The sequence below is a fragment of the Silurus aristotelis genome (assembly GCF_946808225.1).
Source record: "Silurus aristotelis genome assembly, chromosome: 2".
Lineage (NCBI taxonomy): Eukaryota > Metazoa > Chordata > Actinopteri > Siluriformes > Siluridae > Silurus > Silurus aristotelis.
Genome location: NC_139575.1, coordinates 31,160,903 through 31,179,257, shown reverse-complemented (window position 1 = coordinate 31,179,257; position 18,355 = coordinate 31,160,903). Strand labels below are relative to the sequence as shown.

At 37.0% G+C, this 18,355-nt stretch overlaps 1 protein-coding gene across 1 annotated transcript; it reads left to right on the top strand.

Moving 5' to 3' along the window:
- The first annotated feature begins 115 nt into the window (after positions 1 to 115).
- slc19a1 (solute carrier family 19 member 1) lies at positions 116 to 11,276 on the top strand. The gene is made up of 6 exons (XM_083533341.1): positions 116 to 407; positions 1,764 to 2,363; positions 5,283 to 6,072; positions 7,306 to 7,498; positions 8,261 to 8,402; positions 9,512 to 11,276. The coding sequence occupies exons 2-6, from the start codon at positions 2,100 to 2,102 to the stop codon at positions 9,710 to 9,712; spliced, it is 1,590 nt and encodes a 529-aa protein (XP_083389467.1). The 5' UTR covers positions 116 to 407; positions 1,764 to 2,099; the 3' UTR covers positions 9,713 to 11,276.
- The last annotated feature ends 7,079 nt before the right edge of the window (positions 11,277 to 18,355 follow it).

Sequence of the window (18,355 nt, the reverse complement as noted above, 5' to 3'; positions counted from 1 at the left end):
TTTTTTTCCCCCATCTTTAACTGTTTACACTCCGCTGCATTAAGCGGCAGAAATGCACTATTTAATAAAAGCCACGAATCAGTTAAAGAAGAAGAAGCAGTCACGTGAATAGGTCACGTGATTCTTCGTTTCGGACGCACGTGCGCACACGCTTAATACAGGAACGTTACTAACGAATTTCGGTTCTGGTCTAAAGGGTTGTACGCACGTGTGGTTTTAACATTTTTTTAAATAATATATATTTTTTGTCGCTTTATCAGTTAAATCTGGATACAATTTTATTTTTATTTAATTGTCGACATGGTCACTAGTACTTTTCAGACGAACTGAGAGCTCTTGTAGACAATTTGGACGTGTGCAACCTTAAGATTAATTGGGCTCAACAAATGACAAGTCAGGAGATTGGGGTAAGTCTCACACACACACACACACACACACACACACACACACACACACACACACACACACACACACACACACACACACACACACACATCGATCGATCTATAGCTGAATTTTGTTTTATATCCCATTAATGTTTCCTGAATGCAGTGTTAGTTGGCATGTTGATTAGAATGACAACTAAAGCCTTCTTGAATTTTTTTATCTTTTATTGCATTCATTAACAGAAAGCAATAAAAGATAAAACGTCAAGAAGGCTTTTGTTGTCATTCTAATCATATAGGTTAGGGTTAGGGTTCCCCTTAAGACCAAGGTGCAACATAAGATATCACAAAACACAGAACTACACAAATCTAACCGGGACACAATATAAGGTACGACACTTTGTGCAAAAAAACAGAACAACAACTTTAAAACAGTAAGATAGTGTGACAGTAACACCGAACAGTACACCTGATGTGTTCTTGCAAATGAATTTGAACAAAACTGTGAAAATTAACACTTAAATCCCTCAAAAGACTCAAAGCTTTGGGGGAATTGGTGGGGGTTTGTTTTACAGAATTAGACTGCGCTATAATTTCAGAAATGCAACAAAAACAAGCCAGATCAGCATTCATTTAAGTCTACCGTATACTTAAAAGCATCTGTTTAGATGATCTTAAGGCTCTAAAGATAGACTGAGCACATGGAGATCTAGATACTGTGTAGTTCTTAGTATAAGTCAGTGTAGGGATATACAAACAAACATAATCCTGTTGTTGTTGTTTTAAATTGGCTCGGCATTGCAAAAGGTTAAGAAACCCAAATTCTTCCCTAATTAGCAGATAGCTTTTTAGTTTGTGTGTGTGTGTATTATATATACATACACACACACACACACACACACACACAATCATACACACAAACATACAGTATACAGGGAGTCTTAAGTAACCTTAAACACTTGAAATGAAACATGACATACAAAACATCCCTTACATTATTGCTGTTTCTTCGTAAACCCATGCAAAGCCGACTCTCCTTCTCATGATGAACTCGTGTTACATGTCAATTGCAACCTTGCGACAGCTTCCTGGTCCAGGCATTAAAACAATTTTAGTTCATCCTTTTTTTCCGCTGACATTTGCAAAAGTTATCTGAAAAATATTCTTATAAAATCAAAAGTTGGAAAATGGTTGGGGAAAAAAGTGTTTCCCTTATTGTATAAAGACTTTGTGTGACACTGTATTTTTATGAAGCTGCCTTTGGATAATCAGTAAATATTACAAAGCAATGACTTTAGATTTCTGTTCTCTCGTTATGTTAAGTTAATTTATGGTTACGTTCTGAAAAACTGCTTTGTGTTTTATTATGTTTTGCAGAAACACGGAAACCTGGGAGCCTTTATCAAACCTTGTATAACTTGGAGACTGGACAAAGGTTAACTCAACAGTCACTTATTTGCCCATGGAATGATCGCGTGCTCCTCAGTTCCTCTTGACATTATAAGTAGAATCTTACTGGGGAAAAAGTGGCATTGATTCTAATGTATGACTGACCTGCTTTTGAGCCATGTCTGTGCAGGAGAAATTGGTTAAGAAGAATGATTGTTCCTTTATCAGAGACTTTTGATTTTAGTACTTGAAATCCTTTAGATCGACTCAGATTAAGATAAAACAACTGCCTAAACTCACAGCATGATTAGTTTATTATAAAATATGGCCAATTCTGCTGTGAACGTAAATGGAAACAGGCAATGTGAGGAGGAATTGATGGCGAACGGTATTGAAACTAAAAAAGAGCCACATGAGAATGAGCCCAACACCAAGATTGAGCTAAATTCTGAGCTGCCAACACCTCAGACATGGAAATGGTCAGTTCTGTTCCTTTGTTTTTATGGCTTCGTGGTTCAGCTGAAGCCTGGCGAGTCTTTCATTACTCCTAACTTGCTTAGCAGAGAGAAGAACTTCACCAGAGAGCAGGTTGGTCTCAGACTTCACTAAGATATAAGTTCTCCTGTTATATACATCTGCCTCTGAAATGATCGGAACAGTAAGGCCAATTGTTTTTTTTTTTTTTTTTTTTATTTATATGCATAAAAGCATAAAAGGCATTGGTTCGAGATCAAATAATGAAATGACCGCACACAATTTCAGCGTTTATTCTCTGATATTTACATCTAGAGGTGTTAAATGAATTTGTGCACCCATTAACAAAAGTATAGCAGCAGATAGTCTGTAATTATTTGTTATCAAAAATATTTGGTTTGAGATATCTATTGTTTGCAATAACTGTTTTCAGCCAATCAACCTATTTCTTGACATTGCTCGGCTTTTTCAATCCATTGGTGTCTCATTTCCTTAATTTTAACGTCATTAATTTTATTAATGTGCGCATTTCTGTTTGCTTATATTTATATAACCCCCCCCCCAACCTTTAATTATTAATTTAATTAAATTAAAACCTCCAGCGTGACACGCGTTTATTTAAAACATCCTTTCTTTATTCAGATATACAAAAATTAACAAATAAACCACAGAAAATTTTAGTAAACATTTGTTTTACTGATGCACCAACTCTCAAATCTCAGCACCAAAATTCGACATGATGCAAACATTTAAGCCTCTGGGGTCGACAAACGCGCCGGTGCGTTTGTGGAATTTTTTCCCCATAACACTGGAACGAACATAAATGACTCTTTTTTTTTTTTTTTTTTTAATCATACAGATAAAAGCAAAACATCATTAGAATCTGTTAAGGGTCTACTTTTATTTCTATACACTCATAATAACAAAACTCTTTTGTGAAATAAAGAAAACAGACAGGGTGCGCTTTCTGGCATCTCTCTTCACAGACATAAATCCCTAATCTCAGTAAATCCTTGCCTTACAGACATAAATATATTCATAGAAAGCAAATCATCTCTGATTATGTAATCCATATAAAAGTTAGTCTGGTACCAACTCATTAACCATCCGTGTGGAAACATAGCAAAGGTTCCATTTGGTGTCCTGGTGATTTACATAATTTAAAACACCATAAATACTTAAAAAAATATTCTGGTAAAAGTTTTAATGTTCTATATTGAGTATGGTCTAACTAATAATAAACATACATTTGCATAAAGCATTCATGTTTGTCCATGCCCATGTTGATTAGAGTATTAAAAACATAAGTATTAATTTAAGGTACATTTAGAACAGATAAATGTTTGATTAAGTTGTGTTTAATGTTGAGTTAACTCATAACAACCACATCGATTGACAGCCTTAATAATAATGACATGACGTCCAGTTAGGGTCCAGACACTAAAACAGGTAGTAGTAATGGCTACATTTTACTTAATTATGTCAATGCCCAAACAGCTTTACTTTAACTTGCGTAAAAAAGTATAGTCAGTACTTTAACTTTTACCAGAGTCTTTTAAAACATAAGTATCTGTACTTCTATTTAAGTTAAGGGTGTGTGTACTTTTGCCTCCTCTGATTCTGACAGATAAGGTACAGTACTCTCAATCCAATCTTTCCTATTTTTATGATCGTAGATGTCCATCTAGGATTTGGTTACTGAAAAGACCATATAATTTTTCATCATAATCTGTACACTCAGTTCATTACAGCAGTTCATTAACTGTTTATTAATTGCCATTGTGCTGTGGTCATTCTGGAATAAAGATTCCCACTAAGATATAACTCTTTTTAAAACTGGATTAATGTAAACAGTTAGAAGCAAGAATACTTAAACCATGCTGACAAAAATGCATAACAGACACTTTTCAATAATCTATTAAATGATAAATAAATAATTTATATTTTTAATAATCTCATAGCATAACAGAGACACTTTATATATATATATATATATATATATATATATATATATATATATATATATATATATATATATATATATATATAATTTTTATTTATTTTTTTTGTCACCAATGTATGTACACTTATGTAATGTGTAAAGTAAGTGAGGATTGAATTGTAACATATGAGCTAATATTTATTTATCAGTTATTAAAGAAATATTTTATCAAAGGTTGAGTGTTAGCCAAATTGCTGAATGATCAGCTACTAATAGTTATTTTAAATATATCGAATTTTTTAATGTCTTTGTTACTCGCTTTCATATTTTCGATCTAATTCTGTTTCTGTGTTGTTTTTTTGTTCCTGTGCTGTGGCCTATTTTTTGGATTAGTTGTCCCCATCATCGCAGTGCCTCTTGCAGCTGAAACAGTATAAACACGTACTTGCGACGGACTCGGTCAAAGTTTACATTCCTGCTAAGTGGGTCACTTGCTGTCAACTGCCAAATCCTGTAGGGCTTGAAGCCTTATGCATGCTGATCTTGTTTTGTGTTAATTAGGTTGTACTGAATTTGTCCTATAACAATGCATACTTAATCCTTCAGTTTGTGATTTATGGCAAATTAGAATTACAGTTGAATATAATCAGTAACATGGGTCAGTGATATTTATTTATTAATTTTTACTAATTGTCTTATGCGGGTTTGGGTCGCATTGGAGCTTGAGCCTAGTCTGAAAACACTGGGTATGAGGTGAGAAAGCACCCTGAATGAAACACAAGTTAATTACACAAGTTCATTGCAGTTCACGCCTAGGGTAGAAATTTATTGCAGCCAGCCCACCTACTGGTAAGACTTTGGGAAGTGGGAGGAAACCGGAAGAAACCCAAAAGAACAAAGGGAGAATATGCATGGAAACCCAGTATCCTGAGCTAAGAAGTGAACCGTAGCCCATGGAGCAACCGAGGCAGACTAATAAATAATCTCTTTGGAGCAGTTGTTTCTACAATTTGTTGGCTGTTCAAAACCTGTTGCCGAAGCAAAACTTTCAAAATGTTCTTACTTGCTCTCTATTTTTATTTTGTCTGCAGGTCACAAATGAGATTAACCCAGTGCTGTCGTATTCGTACATGGCTGTACTTGTGCCTGTATTTCTGCTAACTGACTATCTCCGGTATAAGCCTGTTTTGGTCCTGCAGAGCATGAGCCATGTTTCCATTTGGCTCATAATACTTCTGGGTACCTCCTTGTTGGAGATGCAGTTCATGGAGTTTTTTTACGGCATCACCATGGCAGCACGTGTAGCTTACTCCTCATACATCTTCTCACTAGTGCCAGCGGATGTGTATCAGCGTGTGGCCAGTTACTCTCGCTCCTCTGTTCTGCTGGGTGTGTTTTTCAGTTCAGTGACTGGCCAGTTATTTATATCTCTGGCTGGCATCACATACTACACACTTAGTGCCATCTCACTGGGCTTTGTTTCTTTTGGCCTGCTGCTCTCCACCTGCTTGCCCTGGCCAAAACGAAGTCTGTTTTTTAACCAGAGCAGCAAGCGTGAGGAGAGAACTGCTACTCTGTCAGAACTGGACAAAATGAAACCAGATGAAGTGACTACACAAGGTGAAAAAGCCTCAGCAGGTGGCTGTTGCAGTAAGAAAAGCTTCTTCAGCACGAACTCTCTGTTCATTGAGATGTTAAAGGAGATGCGCAATGTTGTGAAAATCCCTAGACTGAGACTGTGGAGCCTGTGGTGGGTGTTCAATTCCACTGGCTATTACCTGGTGCTGTTTTACGTACATATCCTGTGGAACATGCTGTATCCAGCCACGGATCAGAGAAATGTCTATAATGGAGGGGTGGAAGCTGCCTCAACTTTGCTTGGTGAGTTACACAAAATGTACACCCATTAAGAGGGAAAGACTGCAAGGCTTGGGTCAGTGATTGATATACACCGATCAGGCATAACATTATGACCACCTGCCTATTATTTTGTTAGTCTCTTTTTGCTGCCAAAACAGTCCTGAATTCTCGAGCATCAACAGCATGAACCTCTTTAGTAATTTGAGCTACAGTTGCTCGTCTGTTGGATCAGACCACATGGACCAGCCTTCGCTCCCAATGTGAATCAGTGAGCCTTGGCCACCCATAACCCTGTCTCCAGTTCACCACTGTTCCTTCCTTGGACTACTTTTGATAGATACTGACCACTGCATACTGGGAACAGAACACAATTGCTGCAGTTTTGGAGATGCTCTGACCCACTCGTCTAGCCATCACAATTTAGCCCTTGTCAAACTCGCTCAAATCCTTACGCTCGCCCATTTTTCCTGCTTCTAACACGTCAACTTTGAGGACAAATCATGATTAAGAAATAATCAGTGTTATTCACTTCACTGCTCATAATGTTATAATGTCATAATTTTATGCCTGATCTGTGTATGTTGAAACTACTATTGTATTGTGCCTCCGTATGGGATGTGGTATATCGCATATGAACTTCAGTGTTAACATTCCACCTACATTCGCCGCACAGCATAAACAACTGCACGTTATTGTGCAGTTTACATTATACACTACATGGACAAAAGTACTGGGGCACCTGGCTTTTTCATTCTTCACACATGTGGTTCTTTTTCAAGCTGTTCCCATAAAGTGGGAGGCACAAAATTGTATAGAATGTATTTGGATGTCTTGAACTAGAGGACCCAAACCTGTTCCAGCATGACAATTCCCCTGTGCACAAAGCCAGCTCTATGAAGATATGGCTTACATGGGTTGGAGTGGAAGATATCGATTGATCTGCTAAAGAGCTTTGACCTCAACCCTACCAAAAACCTTTGAGATGAATTGTAACGCTGACTGCACCTCAGGCCTTCTTACCCTACATCAGTACCTAATTTTATTTATGCCCTTGTGGCTGAATGAGCACAAATCTCCAAAAGCACACTCCAAAATCTAAGGTGTCCACAAACCTTTGTCCATATGATGTAGCTGTAATAGCGGCAAATTGTCTGCTGATTAACATTTTTTGTGTTTATTTGCCTTTAACACTGTAGTAATAGTTAAAATAATATTAGTTCTGAAGGCAGTGAATCTAAGTGCCATTTGTCCCAGGTGCAATCACGTCATTTGCGGCAGGATTTGTGAAGATCAGATGGAATGTCTGGTCGGAGCTGGTAATTGGGGTGATCACTGCAGCCCAGGCTGGTTTGCTGCTCCTCATGGGAACTACCAGCAACATCTGGGTGTGTTACATGACCTATATCCTCTTCAGAGGCTTCTACCAATTCCTGGTTCCTATTGCGACGTGAGTACTGCAGGCTCTGCAGGAGCAATCCCATTATCCTCACTATTAAAAGCATTCAGTGAGAACGTTGTCCAAAATTCTGGCATGAGCTTTTGTTATTGAGTCATAGTGTAGACTAATCCTGTGATATAACTGTTATGTAAAATGGTAAGTTACAGAGCTAATGCATCAACCAGCTAATATATCCATGTAAAATCATTTTTTTTATTTATGCCAATGGGTATCAATTGTTTAATACAAAGCATATAATTGGATATGATTGGTTTTATATATGTAGAGATACATAGATAAAATGTCCCAGACAAAAAGCTGCACACAAAAGCTTTAAATGAACTCCAGGTACTTTCTTTGTCTTTGCAGAAGTTCTGACCACTTTAGAATAGAATAACCTTTATTTGTCAACTTATGCATTAGAGCGCGGGGAAATTTGTTCTTTGCATATCCCAGCTTGCTCGGAAACTGGGGTCAGAGCGCAGGGTCGGCCATGAAACGCGCCCCTGGAGCACAGAGGGTTAAGGGTCTTGCTCAAGGGCCCAAGAGTGGCAGCTTGGTGATACCGGGACTTAAACCCCTAAACTTCCGATCAGTAACCCAGCACCTTAACCACTGAGCTGCCACTTTACTGCCATTTATTTTGCTTGGCTTAATATAATGTGCACACTTATAAAAATGGAAAAAAATCCTGGTTAGACATTTGATGGTTTGAGGAGAACATGCGCAAACAGAAAAAAAAATTTTTCTCTTCTCTCTCTCATTTTTAAGTTTTCAGATTGCCTCTTCTCTCACTAAGGAGCTGTGTGCTCTGGTCTTTGGCATGAACACTTTCCTGGGAACAATCCTGAAGACTATTATTACTCTCATTGTGGCAGATAAGAGAGGCCTGGCTTTGGAAATACATTCCCAGGTAAGCAACATTTTTTTCCTTCGGCACAAGCAATATGACATTTATTTTCTTTAGTTTATTCGAGGTCACCTAGCTGATGAGCACCACTTGCGTATACATTGATCATTTTCGTGTATTTATTCCATGATTGTGAGGCAGTTTATAGAATCGAGGCATGATTTTAGGCACCTCAGCCTTTAGACATTTAGACACAGCTATCACTCAAAACTGTGTCAAACAGTCATTTTTCCTCTCCGGTCGAAACTGCAGATGAATTAATTATTTTGAGCTATCGGATATTAACTGACAACCATTAGGACTCTGCTAACATAAGTAGACACCTGTTAACTGTCTTTCAGTTTAATCGCATGACATTTCATGTGGAAATGGAAGGCTTTAGACTGCGATGTAATTTGGTTTACTTCAAAACTGAATGTTGTTATACTTTTTGTTATATCAAATTTTTTTTATATATATATCCATGTGTGAAAATTCTAAAATGAAATCTGAAATTCTGATCCATCATTTTGTTCATCGTTTGATCTCAAACCCAAAGTTTTCAGAGGTGACTGTGCTCCAGTCATCAAGTCAAGTTCTCTTTGAAAGGACTATTTTGAAAATATAGTGCATATACATTTGGAATGAATGAATACATTATATAAATGGATATGAATATAAGCAGAATCCTGCATTTGATTTGCAGTTCCCAGGTTGAAATTGTCATTTTCAAAAGTTTAAAGTAAAATTTTATTTTTACTATAACTTTTTTTTTTTACTATTGACCTTTTTTTTTTGGGGGGGGGGGGCTTTCCTGGTTGGAGTTTCAAGCCAAGCAAAGCATTACTAAAGCAGACTAGTGTTTTTTTTTTTTTTTTTTTTACCTTATCATCACCTGAGGGATGATAAATGATTATCCGCTTTCTAAAGGACTTTATTGAAAACTGACTGATTCAAGAAACACAAAAAAACCCAGAGTAACACTGCTGGTCTCTGCAGTTTCAATCCTTCACATGCTACATTTGATAATACCCGAAGGCTCTCGATAAGGAAAATAGAACCAGTATGAACAGTGATGGAATTTACTGCAGAAAATTAACTACTACTTTTTATGTGCAATGTTTTTCTTTCAGTTTTATGTTTACTGCTCTTACTTCACCCTGCTGACCCTGGTTTATTTGGGCTCTGCCGCCTGGGTTATAACACATCATTACCGCAACCAGAGGCAAGAGCAGACTCCCACAGAGGCAACGGCACCAATTGAGCTTAGCCCTGTAGAAAATGATGCCTCTGAGAAGAGTCTCCTCTCCAATGGACTAACAGCCAGGACCTGAAAATGAAGTGAATTCTGCAGTTCAGGTTGAGGCTCTCTAATATAAGGCTGCTTTTTCCTTGCGTGCGACTGTCGCACGAATAACAGAGAGTTACACTTTAGTTTAGCGACACTGATGGTTTGCGAGTTTATTATAAGAAGGGCCTTTCTGTGAGTGGGTGTGAGAGAATGTTAAGGATTATAATATCTGTACTTGATATTGCAAAACAAAATGCTGAATTTCACTTGCTATGCAGAGTCCGAGAGTGGAAGTAAGAGTTTTAGCAGGTTTTTTTTTTTTTATGTTCTGTCCCTTTGGTAAATAAATATAGGACTTTAAAGTACCTTCAAAGAAAGCATCACTTTTATGACTAACCTTGCTAGCCATGTGAAATATTCCATATGAGACCGGGAACCAAGTGTCTGTATATTTAAACACATTATATATCCACTTTATCTACTCCCACATATGCTGCTTAATAATTAACTTTGTGAGTTTCTTTTGAGACAGGGAACATCCATCAATGGGATACAGAGGTCTGTTATATGAGTTGTTACATGAGTAACTTGTTTGAAGTTTGTTGCGACTGGTAAACGCAAAGACTTACCCATTATCTAATCATTCTTTCCCATTATACTGTTTCATACTGTATTTATGTTGCGATAGGAACACGGGTGTAAATAATTATTTGTGATCTTGCTAAACCTTTTAGTTTAATTATAAACTGTATTCTGTTCAAGAATTTTGATTTACACAAAATGACCTGTAGGATGGAGTTTTTGAAAAGCCGTATAGTGGTTATAGGACTGTTTTTATCCTGTAAATGGATGCAGAGAAATTTGCTGGAGATTAATTTGTATGTTCTTAATAAAAAAAAAAAAAAAAAGGAATGATATGTTTTACAAGTTCATAAGCTTGTAAATCAAGCCAGTTTATGATGTTACCTTTTGTGAACCATTTTCTAATGTAATGATGTTTGTTGTGTAGCTGCTATTATTGAATATAGCACTGATCTAAAGCTGTGAACAGTTCACCAGCCTCCAACTTCTCCCTCCATCACAGTGAACAGGGGCACTGTAGAGCTCCTGACCATTATAGCGTTGACCCTAGCACGATAGTCAAAGTAAAGTGAAAAGTGAAAGTAAAAGTGTATCAGGTGCAGCAGCATATCCTGCTAGGGTTTGTAAACACTTAGTATTCTGCAGTGTTTACAGAGGTGCTGTGATCAGGAAACAGAAATGCCTCCCTCTGAGAATGAAATGAGTTCTCATGGTGAGATGTTTCTTTTATTTGAGCTTTACTTGAACTACAGTGTCCTTCTCTTGTGAGATTTCTAAGAACAGTTCCATGCTGAAGCAATTAACACAGCATGTACTTTTTTGGGTAACAGATGGTGAGTTTACTACAAGTAGAACATTGCATTGTATATGCTGGAGCTGGAGATTCAAAAATTGCTACAGCATGTGTTAGCAAATGGCAAAGGCTTTTGTGTTGTAAGATGCCTTGCAATTTCTGAATAAGATTTTATTTTTTTTTACTTTTTCCTTTCTTTCTAACATGAACAATTAAACAAGTCTTGAGAGTATTGAATTTTTATTGAATTTTATTTTTGTTAGGTTTTTTAGGTGGTTTTCCACATTTCTACTGTGCGCTCTGTTTTATTTGAGTACAGATCTTAGTTTTTTATTAAGTTTAACAAATTAAGGATTAAACCACAATTAATACACAATGTTCATGGAAACTTGAGTACACCAACCGGTATGGCTGAGTGATATCACGAACATAACAATGTGATACATATCTTGTATCATAGAAATGTGCATCATATTTTACACTCACTGCCCACTTTATTTCAGGCCTTTGGGCAAAGCTTTGGGTAAGGTTAGAACGTTTAAACCAAAAATCTTTAACTGTGGAATGGTGGTTGATTCCAGAAAGCCTGGTTCATATATTTTAGCATATTTCTTATACTTCTGATCTCCAGGGATTTTCACACACAATAGTATCTGGATTTTAATTCAATTCAGTTCAATTCATTTTTATTTGTGTAGCGCTTTTAAAACTGAACATTGTCTCAAAGCATATTTACACAGATAATGTGGTGATATAAAGAAAATCTTATTAATTTTTAAGTGTAAGTTTGTCCTTGATGAGCAAGCTGGTGGTGACTGTGGCAAGGAAAAACTCCCAGATGCAAAAGGAAGAAACCTTGAGAGGAACCAGACTCAAGAGGGAACCCATCCTCATCTGGGTTTCACCGAATGTCTATTTATTGCAGATAAACGATGTTGCGGGGTACAGTGATGGTGAGCAGAAGCAAACTGTAGTCCTGAGTCAATGTAGCAGACATTAACTACAGTCCAAAATTATCTTTGAAGCTCCCGTTCTTACTCCGGAATTTTATGGAACCAGCCAGAATTAGAAAATTGGAAAAGATTGGTATTAGATTGATCATTTCCATTGTAAGTATCTTTTCTGATCACTCATAAAGAATGCTTATTTTATTTACTATGAACTTCCTGTAAGGTTCAGACAAGTGTGGTCATTCTCCTCTGATCTCTAATAACAAAGTGTGGAAACTCTCTAATAACAGGATGTTTTTCCCTGAATCTGTTGTTCGAAATTCCCAGGAGACATGAATAGAAACCATGTTATGGTTCATCTCCCAGGGATCACATTGTTCTTCATTCTGATGTTATTTGAACATTAACTAAAGCACGGAAGCTGCACCTGTATCTGCATGATTTTATGCTTTGTGCTGCTGCCAGATGATTGGTTGATTACAGAACCATAACCATAACATAAATGTTCAGGAGTGCAGGTGTTTCTAATAAAGCAGCCAGAAAAAACAGTTGGTAACAGTTAGGATTAATTTGAAACTGAATTAAATGCTCTTTTGCTCTAGAGTGGATTCTGTAATTATTTTTTCCAAAAATCACAATATTGCAGAAGTGGTGTTTTTTCATTGTACTGTCACATTGCCCTCACCTTATTGACTTGGAGAAGTTTTTTTTTTTTTTTTCTTTTTCTTTATGATCGCACACTATATATATATATATATATATAGAGTGAGGAAAATAAGTATTTGAACACCCTGCTATTTTGCAAGTTCTCCCACTCAGAAATCATGGAGGGGTCTGAAATTGTCATCGTAGGTGCATGTCCACTGTGAGAGACATAATCTAAAAAAAAAAAATCCAGAAATCACAATATATGATTTTTAAACTATTTATTTGTATGATACAGCTGCAAATAAGTATTTGAACACCTGTCTATCAGCTAGAATTCTGACCCTCAAAGACCTGTTAGTCTGCCTTTAAAATGTCCACCTCCACTACATTTATTATCCTAAATTAGATGCACCTGTTTGAGGTCGTTAGCTGCATAAAGACACCTGTCCACCCCATACAATCAGTAAGAATCCAACTACTAACATGGCCAAGACCAAAGAGCTGTCCAAAGACACTAGAGACAAAATTGTACACCTCCACAAGGCTGGAAAGGGCTACGGGGAAATTGCCAAGCAGCTTGGTGAAAAAAGATCCACTGTTGGAGCAATCATTAGAAAATGGAAGAAGCTAAACATGACTGTCAATCTCCCTCAGACTGGGGCTCCATGCAAGATCTCACCTTGTGGGGTCTCAATGATCCTAAGGAAGGTGAGAAATCAGCCCAGAACTACACGGGAGGAGCTGGTCAATGACCTGAAAAGAGCTGGGACCACCGTTTCCAAGGTTACTGTTGGTAATACACTAAGACGTCATGGTTTGAAATTATGCATGGCACGGAAGGTTCCCCTGCTTAAACCAGCACATGTCCAGGCACATATTAAGTTTGCCAATGACCATTTGGATGATCCAGAGGAGTCATGGGAGAAAGTCATGTGGTCAGATGAGACCAAAATAGAACTTTTGGGTCATAATTCCACTAAACGTGTTTGGAGGAAGAAAAATGCTGAGTACCATCCCAAGAACACCATCCCTACTGTGAAGCATGGGGGTGGTAGCATCATGCTTTGGGGGTGTTTTTCGGCACATGGGACAGGGCGACTGCACTGTATTAAGGAGAGGATGACCGGGGCCATGTATTGCGAGATTTTGGGGAACAACCTCCTTCCCTCAGTTAGAGCATTGAAGATGGGTCGAGGCTGGGTCTTCCAACATGACAATGACCCGAAGCACACAGCCAGGATAGCCAAGGAGTGGCTCTGTAAGAAGCATATCAAGGTTCTGGCGTGGCCTAGCCAGTCTCCAGACCTAAACCCAATAAAGAATCTTTGCAGGGAGCTCAAACTCCTTGTTTCTCAGCGACAGGCCAGAAACCTGACTGATCTAGAGAAGATCTGTGTGGAGGAGTGGGCCAAAATCCCTCCTGCAGTGTGTGCAAAGCTGGTGAAAAACTACAGGAAACGTTTGACATCTGTAACTGCAAACAAAGGCTACTGTACCAAATATTAACATTGACTTTCTCAGGTGTTCAAATACTTATTTGCAGCTGTGTCATACAAATAAATAGTTTAAAAATCATACATTGTGATTTCTGGATTTTTTTTTTTTAGATTATGTCTCTCACAGTGGACATGCACCTATGATGACAATTTCAGACCCCTCCATGATTTCTAAGTGGGAGAACTTGCAAAATAGCAGGGTGTTGAAATACTTATTTTCCTCACTGTATATAAAAACCTTTGACTAATGAACATTTGCTGTAAATTAAAATTTCTAACCATTTTTATTTATTTATTTTATTAAAATTCTGTGACTTTATTCATGTTCCTTTTATTAACATGATTGCAATAAATGAACACAATATTTAAACATTTCCACCAGCATGTGAGAGCACCAGCACTCGTAGGTTAATAAATAGCTGTTACTGCAAAAAGTAGCTAGCTAATGTTACAATTCTGCAGTCTCCTTCAATCTCATGCAGTCTGGTATGTCTAGCTATCTGATTATTTGACCCCCAAAAATTCATTTGAGATAATTGTTAATGCACAAGTGGCTGTAAAAGTGCCAACCCCAACAAAGAAAATGTATAATATTGTAACTGATGCCATGGGAAAAATCCAAGCAGCAATACCAATACAATGGCAAATGCAATACAAGAATTGCATTTGCCACATAACTCATTTGTTTGGCTGATTTTCCCGGTCTCTCGCGGATAGCACGATAGACCAAAAAACGTATAGGGAATTGTTTTTTATTTGAGTTGAGTTTTATTGAGTTTTATGTTGAAATAATTACATTTATTAATTAAAATATAATTTTATTAATTAAAATATTCATTATAAAATTAAGTGAAATGTTAATACAGTACAGTACTGTATACATAAAATAGCATTTTTGGGGAAGCATCCATTACTGTACCGCAAAGAAAAAAAAGCTGACCTCTACCAAAGTCCAATTCTCAAACAACTAAAGCACAAGCATCTGAACAACCAAATGCAACAACAACTATTTTGGTTCAAAAGGTGAAAAACAGCAAATGAAGTGGTGCAAAGATTTGAGGCATCTGGTTACAAACATGCAAATTCAATTAAATTTAATTTGATTTGAATAGCTCTTTTAAACAAATGACATTGTCACAGAACTGCTTCACAAAAGTAAATAGTAAATAATAAACGCCCCAGGTGAACCCATGTAAACCTAATTCACATCAGATGTTTATATTGTTTTATTCCTCCTTTAGACAATCTTTTTGAATGTAGATTTAAAAATTTTATGGTAAAGGGTATTTTTACTTCACATATACATTAGAACACAGTGAAAATCTTTCTTCGAATAGCCCCTCTTTCTTCACTTCCCCTAGTCTTTTCTCTACTGTTTAGATGGTCTATGGTTACAGGATGTGGCCAACAGTGATTTACTCCGTGTTAAAGCAAGGCCTATTGAGGTTTACATTTACATTTGCAGCATTTAGCAGATGCCCCTGTCCAGCGCGACCTACAAAAGTGCTTTGACACTCTGTGTCTCTACCAATGAATTAATCTACACTTAAGATAACAAACTTCAGACTTTAATTCTTGATTTCTACAAAACAACTTGGAAAGTGCTAATTTAAGTGTTTCAGGAAGGTGGTACTAGTCGAGCAGTGCTGGAGGATATCAGACAGCGTGCTGCAGTGCTAGTTGTAATGGGGTCTCTGAGGTAAGATGGTGCTGGTCCATTTTTGGCCTTGTAGGCAAGCATCAGTGTTTAAATCTGAAACGTGCAGCTACTGGAAGCCAGTGAAGGGAGCGCAGCAGTGGGGTGGGGTGGGAGAATTTGGGCAGATGGAACACAAGTCGTGAAGCGGATTGGATCATTTGCAGTGGACCAATAGCGTTCTGAGGAAGACCTGCCAGCAGAGAGTTGCACTAATCCCGTCTCGAAATGACAAGAGACTGAACACGAACCTGGGCAGCCTGTGTGGACAGAAATAAAAGTACTGATAGTGTTGACCTGATAGGGCTGACTAATCATCTGAGGTGGTACTTTGGTCTGAATATAAAAAAAAAAGTAATGTGAGCTTTGTACATTCTACTTCATTTAAATCGTGTTAAACAGTTTTCCCTGACGAAAGACTGCTAAGACAGCTGGTTAGCTTTAGAGTTTTAAAGGTTTAAGAGGTTCAGCTAATCAGTAACAGAATTGCAAGTGGACTTTAATATACTGCCACATATGGCAAGCAACAGGAATTAGATTACATCATGTGCCATGAGTCAGTATTAGTTAAATGTTGATGGGTCATAGCAAATGGTAAATGAGATCCTGCAGTCATTAGATAAGCAACCGACATCCACCACACCCAATGTTTCGCATCGGAAATCCTATTAATTGCCGTCATTCAACAGGAGTGAATGTTATGTAAATCCTGCTTGATGCAAAAAAAAAATCCTATTTAACATATGCTAATAAATAAGTAGAAATTGTGGTAATAATTGTTAATTTCACAAATAAAAAAAAAGTAGCTCGAGCTGTGTCCGTAACCGATATTCGTTATAGTGCATTATATTGTGTGTCGACTATTTTGTAATGGTGTCAGAATTCCCTACATTCATTCATTCATTTATACCCACAATTCACGCTGTTTTCCATTTTACAACTGATGTACATTCACCAGCAGAGCATTTCCCATACTGCAGGAATAGAAAATTAAACAGAAAAACCCCCTCGAGAATGCTCTGCACATAATGTGTGTTTATATATGGTTTTAATTCTAGTTGTACTTCTAGTTGTACAAACACACACACGAGGTCCAAGGTCATAGTCCTCATCATCTGGCACTCCTATCAAGTTCAACATAAATACAATTAGACATCAATGTTTAAAACTATTTAGTTAATTTGGGAGCACAGGCACAATTTTAAGACCCAGGTTACTCACGTTAAGATAAAAATATAATAATGTTCACAGTGCAGTTATATGCTCATAAAAAGCAGTCGCATTTGACAACTAATGAATCAGTGTGCTTGCAATCAAGCATTATAGTTTGAGTCTTACAGGACAGCTGTGGTTAACAGGAGCGAAGTCAAACTGCTCAGCTGTTGTGCAACATTAAATCGCAATGACCTTTGACTTCAACTACAAGTGTTTGTGTGCATGCACAAAGCAATAATCAGACTGTTTTCAATTTGTGTGTCTGATTATTTGCCTGATCAATATGACACTTGAATGCAATAAATAGGATTTGTGGGGAAATTTACAACTTTCCACTCATTGGTGGATGCTTATTTTCTTTTCTTTGTCTATTATTGAGTAGGGCCTCTGTGTGTGTGTGTGTGTGTGTGTGTGTGTGTGTGTGTGTGTGTGTGTGTGGAACTGAACAAACCTAGAATAAACTGAGCTGATGGTAATTATCTCTTTTTTTCTGTTTGTTCTAGTTTCTGTAGTTCATCTTTTTTCTCAGGTAAAGACACAGACCAAAAAAAAAAACATTCCCAAATCTTCTCACCATGAGTCTGCTGTGTCCATCTGCTCTGTGAAAACACCGCTGTGCTTTCTGTATTTGGTTATAAAAGCCAGAATCAAAGTGTTGCCAACAAAAATGATTATTTGTCTAAAGACTTTGATACAGATCACTGTTTATTATTCAAGAGTTAATAGTCTAATCATTTTGTCAAGATGTTGCATTTTTCCTCCTATAGATGGCAGTCAAAGACCACTAAAGGTGAAAATCAGGTTCATCCATCCAAATTGATGAAAATAGCACGAATTCACAAATCTCTCTCTTATATACTAATATATATATATATATATATATATATATATATATATATATATATATATATATATATATATATATATATATATAGGGGTAGCATTCCCATTTGGTTTAATTATGCAAATATAAAGTATATATTTTTCTGCAATAACCATATCTTAAATCAAATCTCAATTTCATAAATGTTCTAATATTAAAGGGGCAAACATGTACACACAATAATATCATTAATCCAAACCCCTATGGAAGAGCAGCCTGGAGGAAGTCACATCTGAGGAAAAAACATGCTAGAAATATTTGAGTGATTCTGATTGACATTAAGTTGAGCCATTTTGGTCTCAAGCCAAAGTATTATGACAGACAGGCTAGGAATTAGGTTACAGCCTCACTGTGATAAAACACAGTAAAAGTATATTATGTACTAGCTGCCATTACAAGTATATGTGTGTTTTGAAAAGGGCC

Bases quoted from the DNA above. Each gene is read 5' to 3' on its own strand.
- slc19a1 (XM_083533341.1), top strand. From the start codon at position 2,100: ATGGCCAATTCTGCTGTGAACGTAAATGGAAACAGGCAATGTGAGGAG. The intron at 2,364-5,282 runs GTTGGTCTCAGA...TTTTGTCTGCAG, and splicing joins AGAACTTCACCAGAGAGCAG to GTCACAAATGAGATTAACCC. The intron at 7,499-8,260 runs GTGAGTACTGCA...CTCATTTTTAAG, and splicing joins TTCCTGGTTCCTATTGCGAC to TTTTCAGATTGCCTCTTCTC.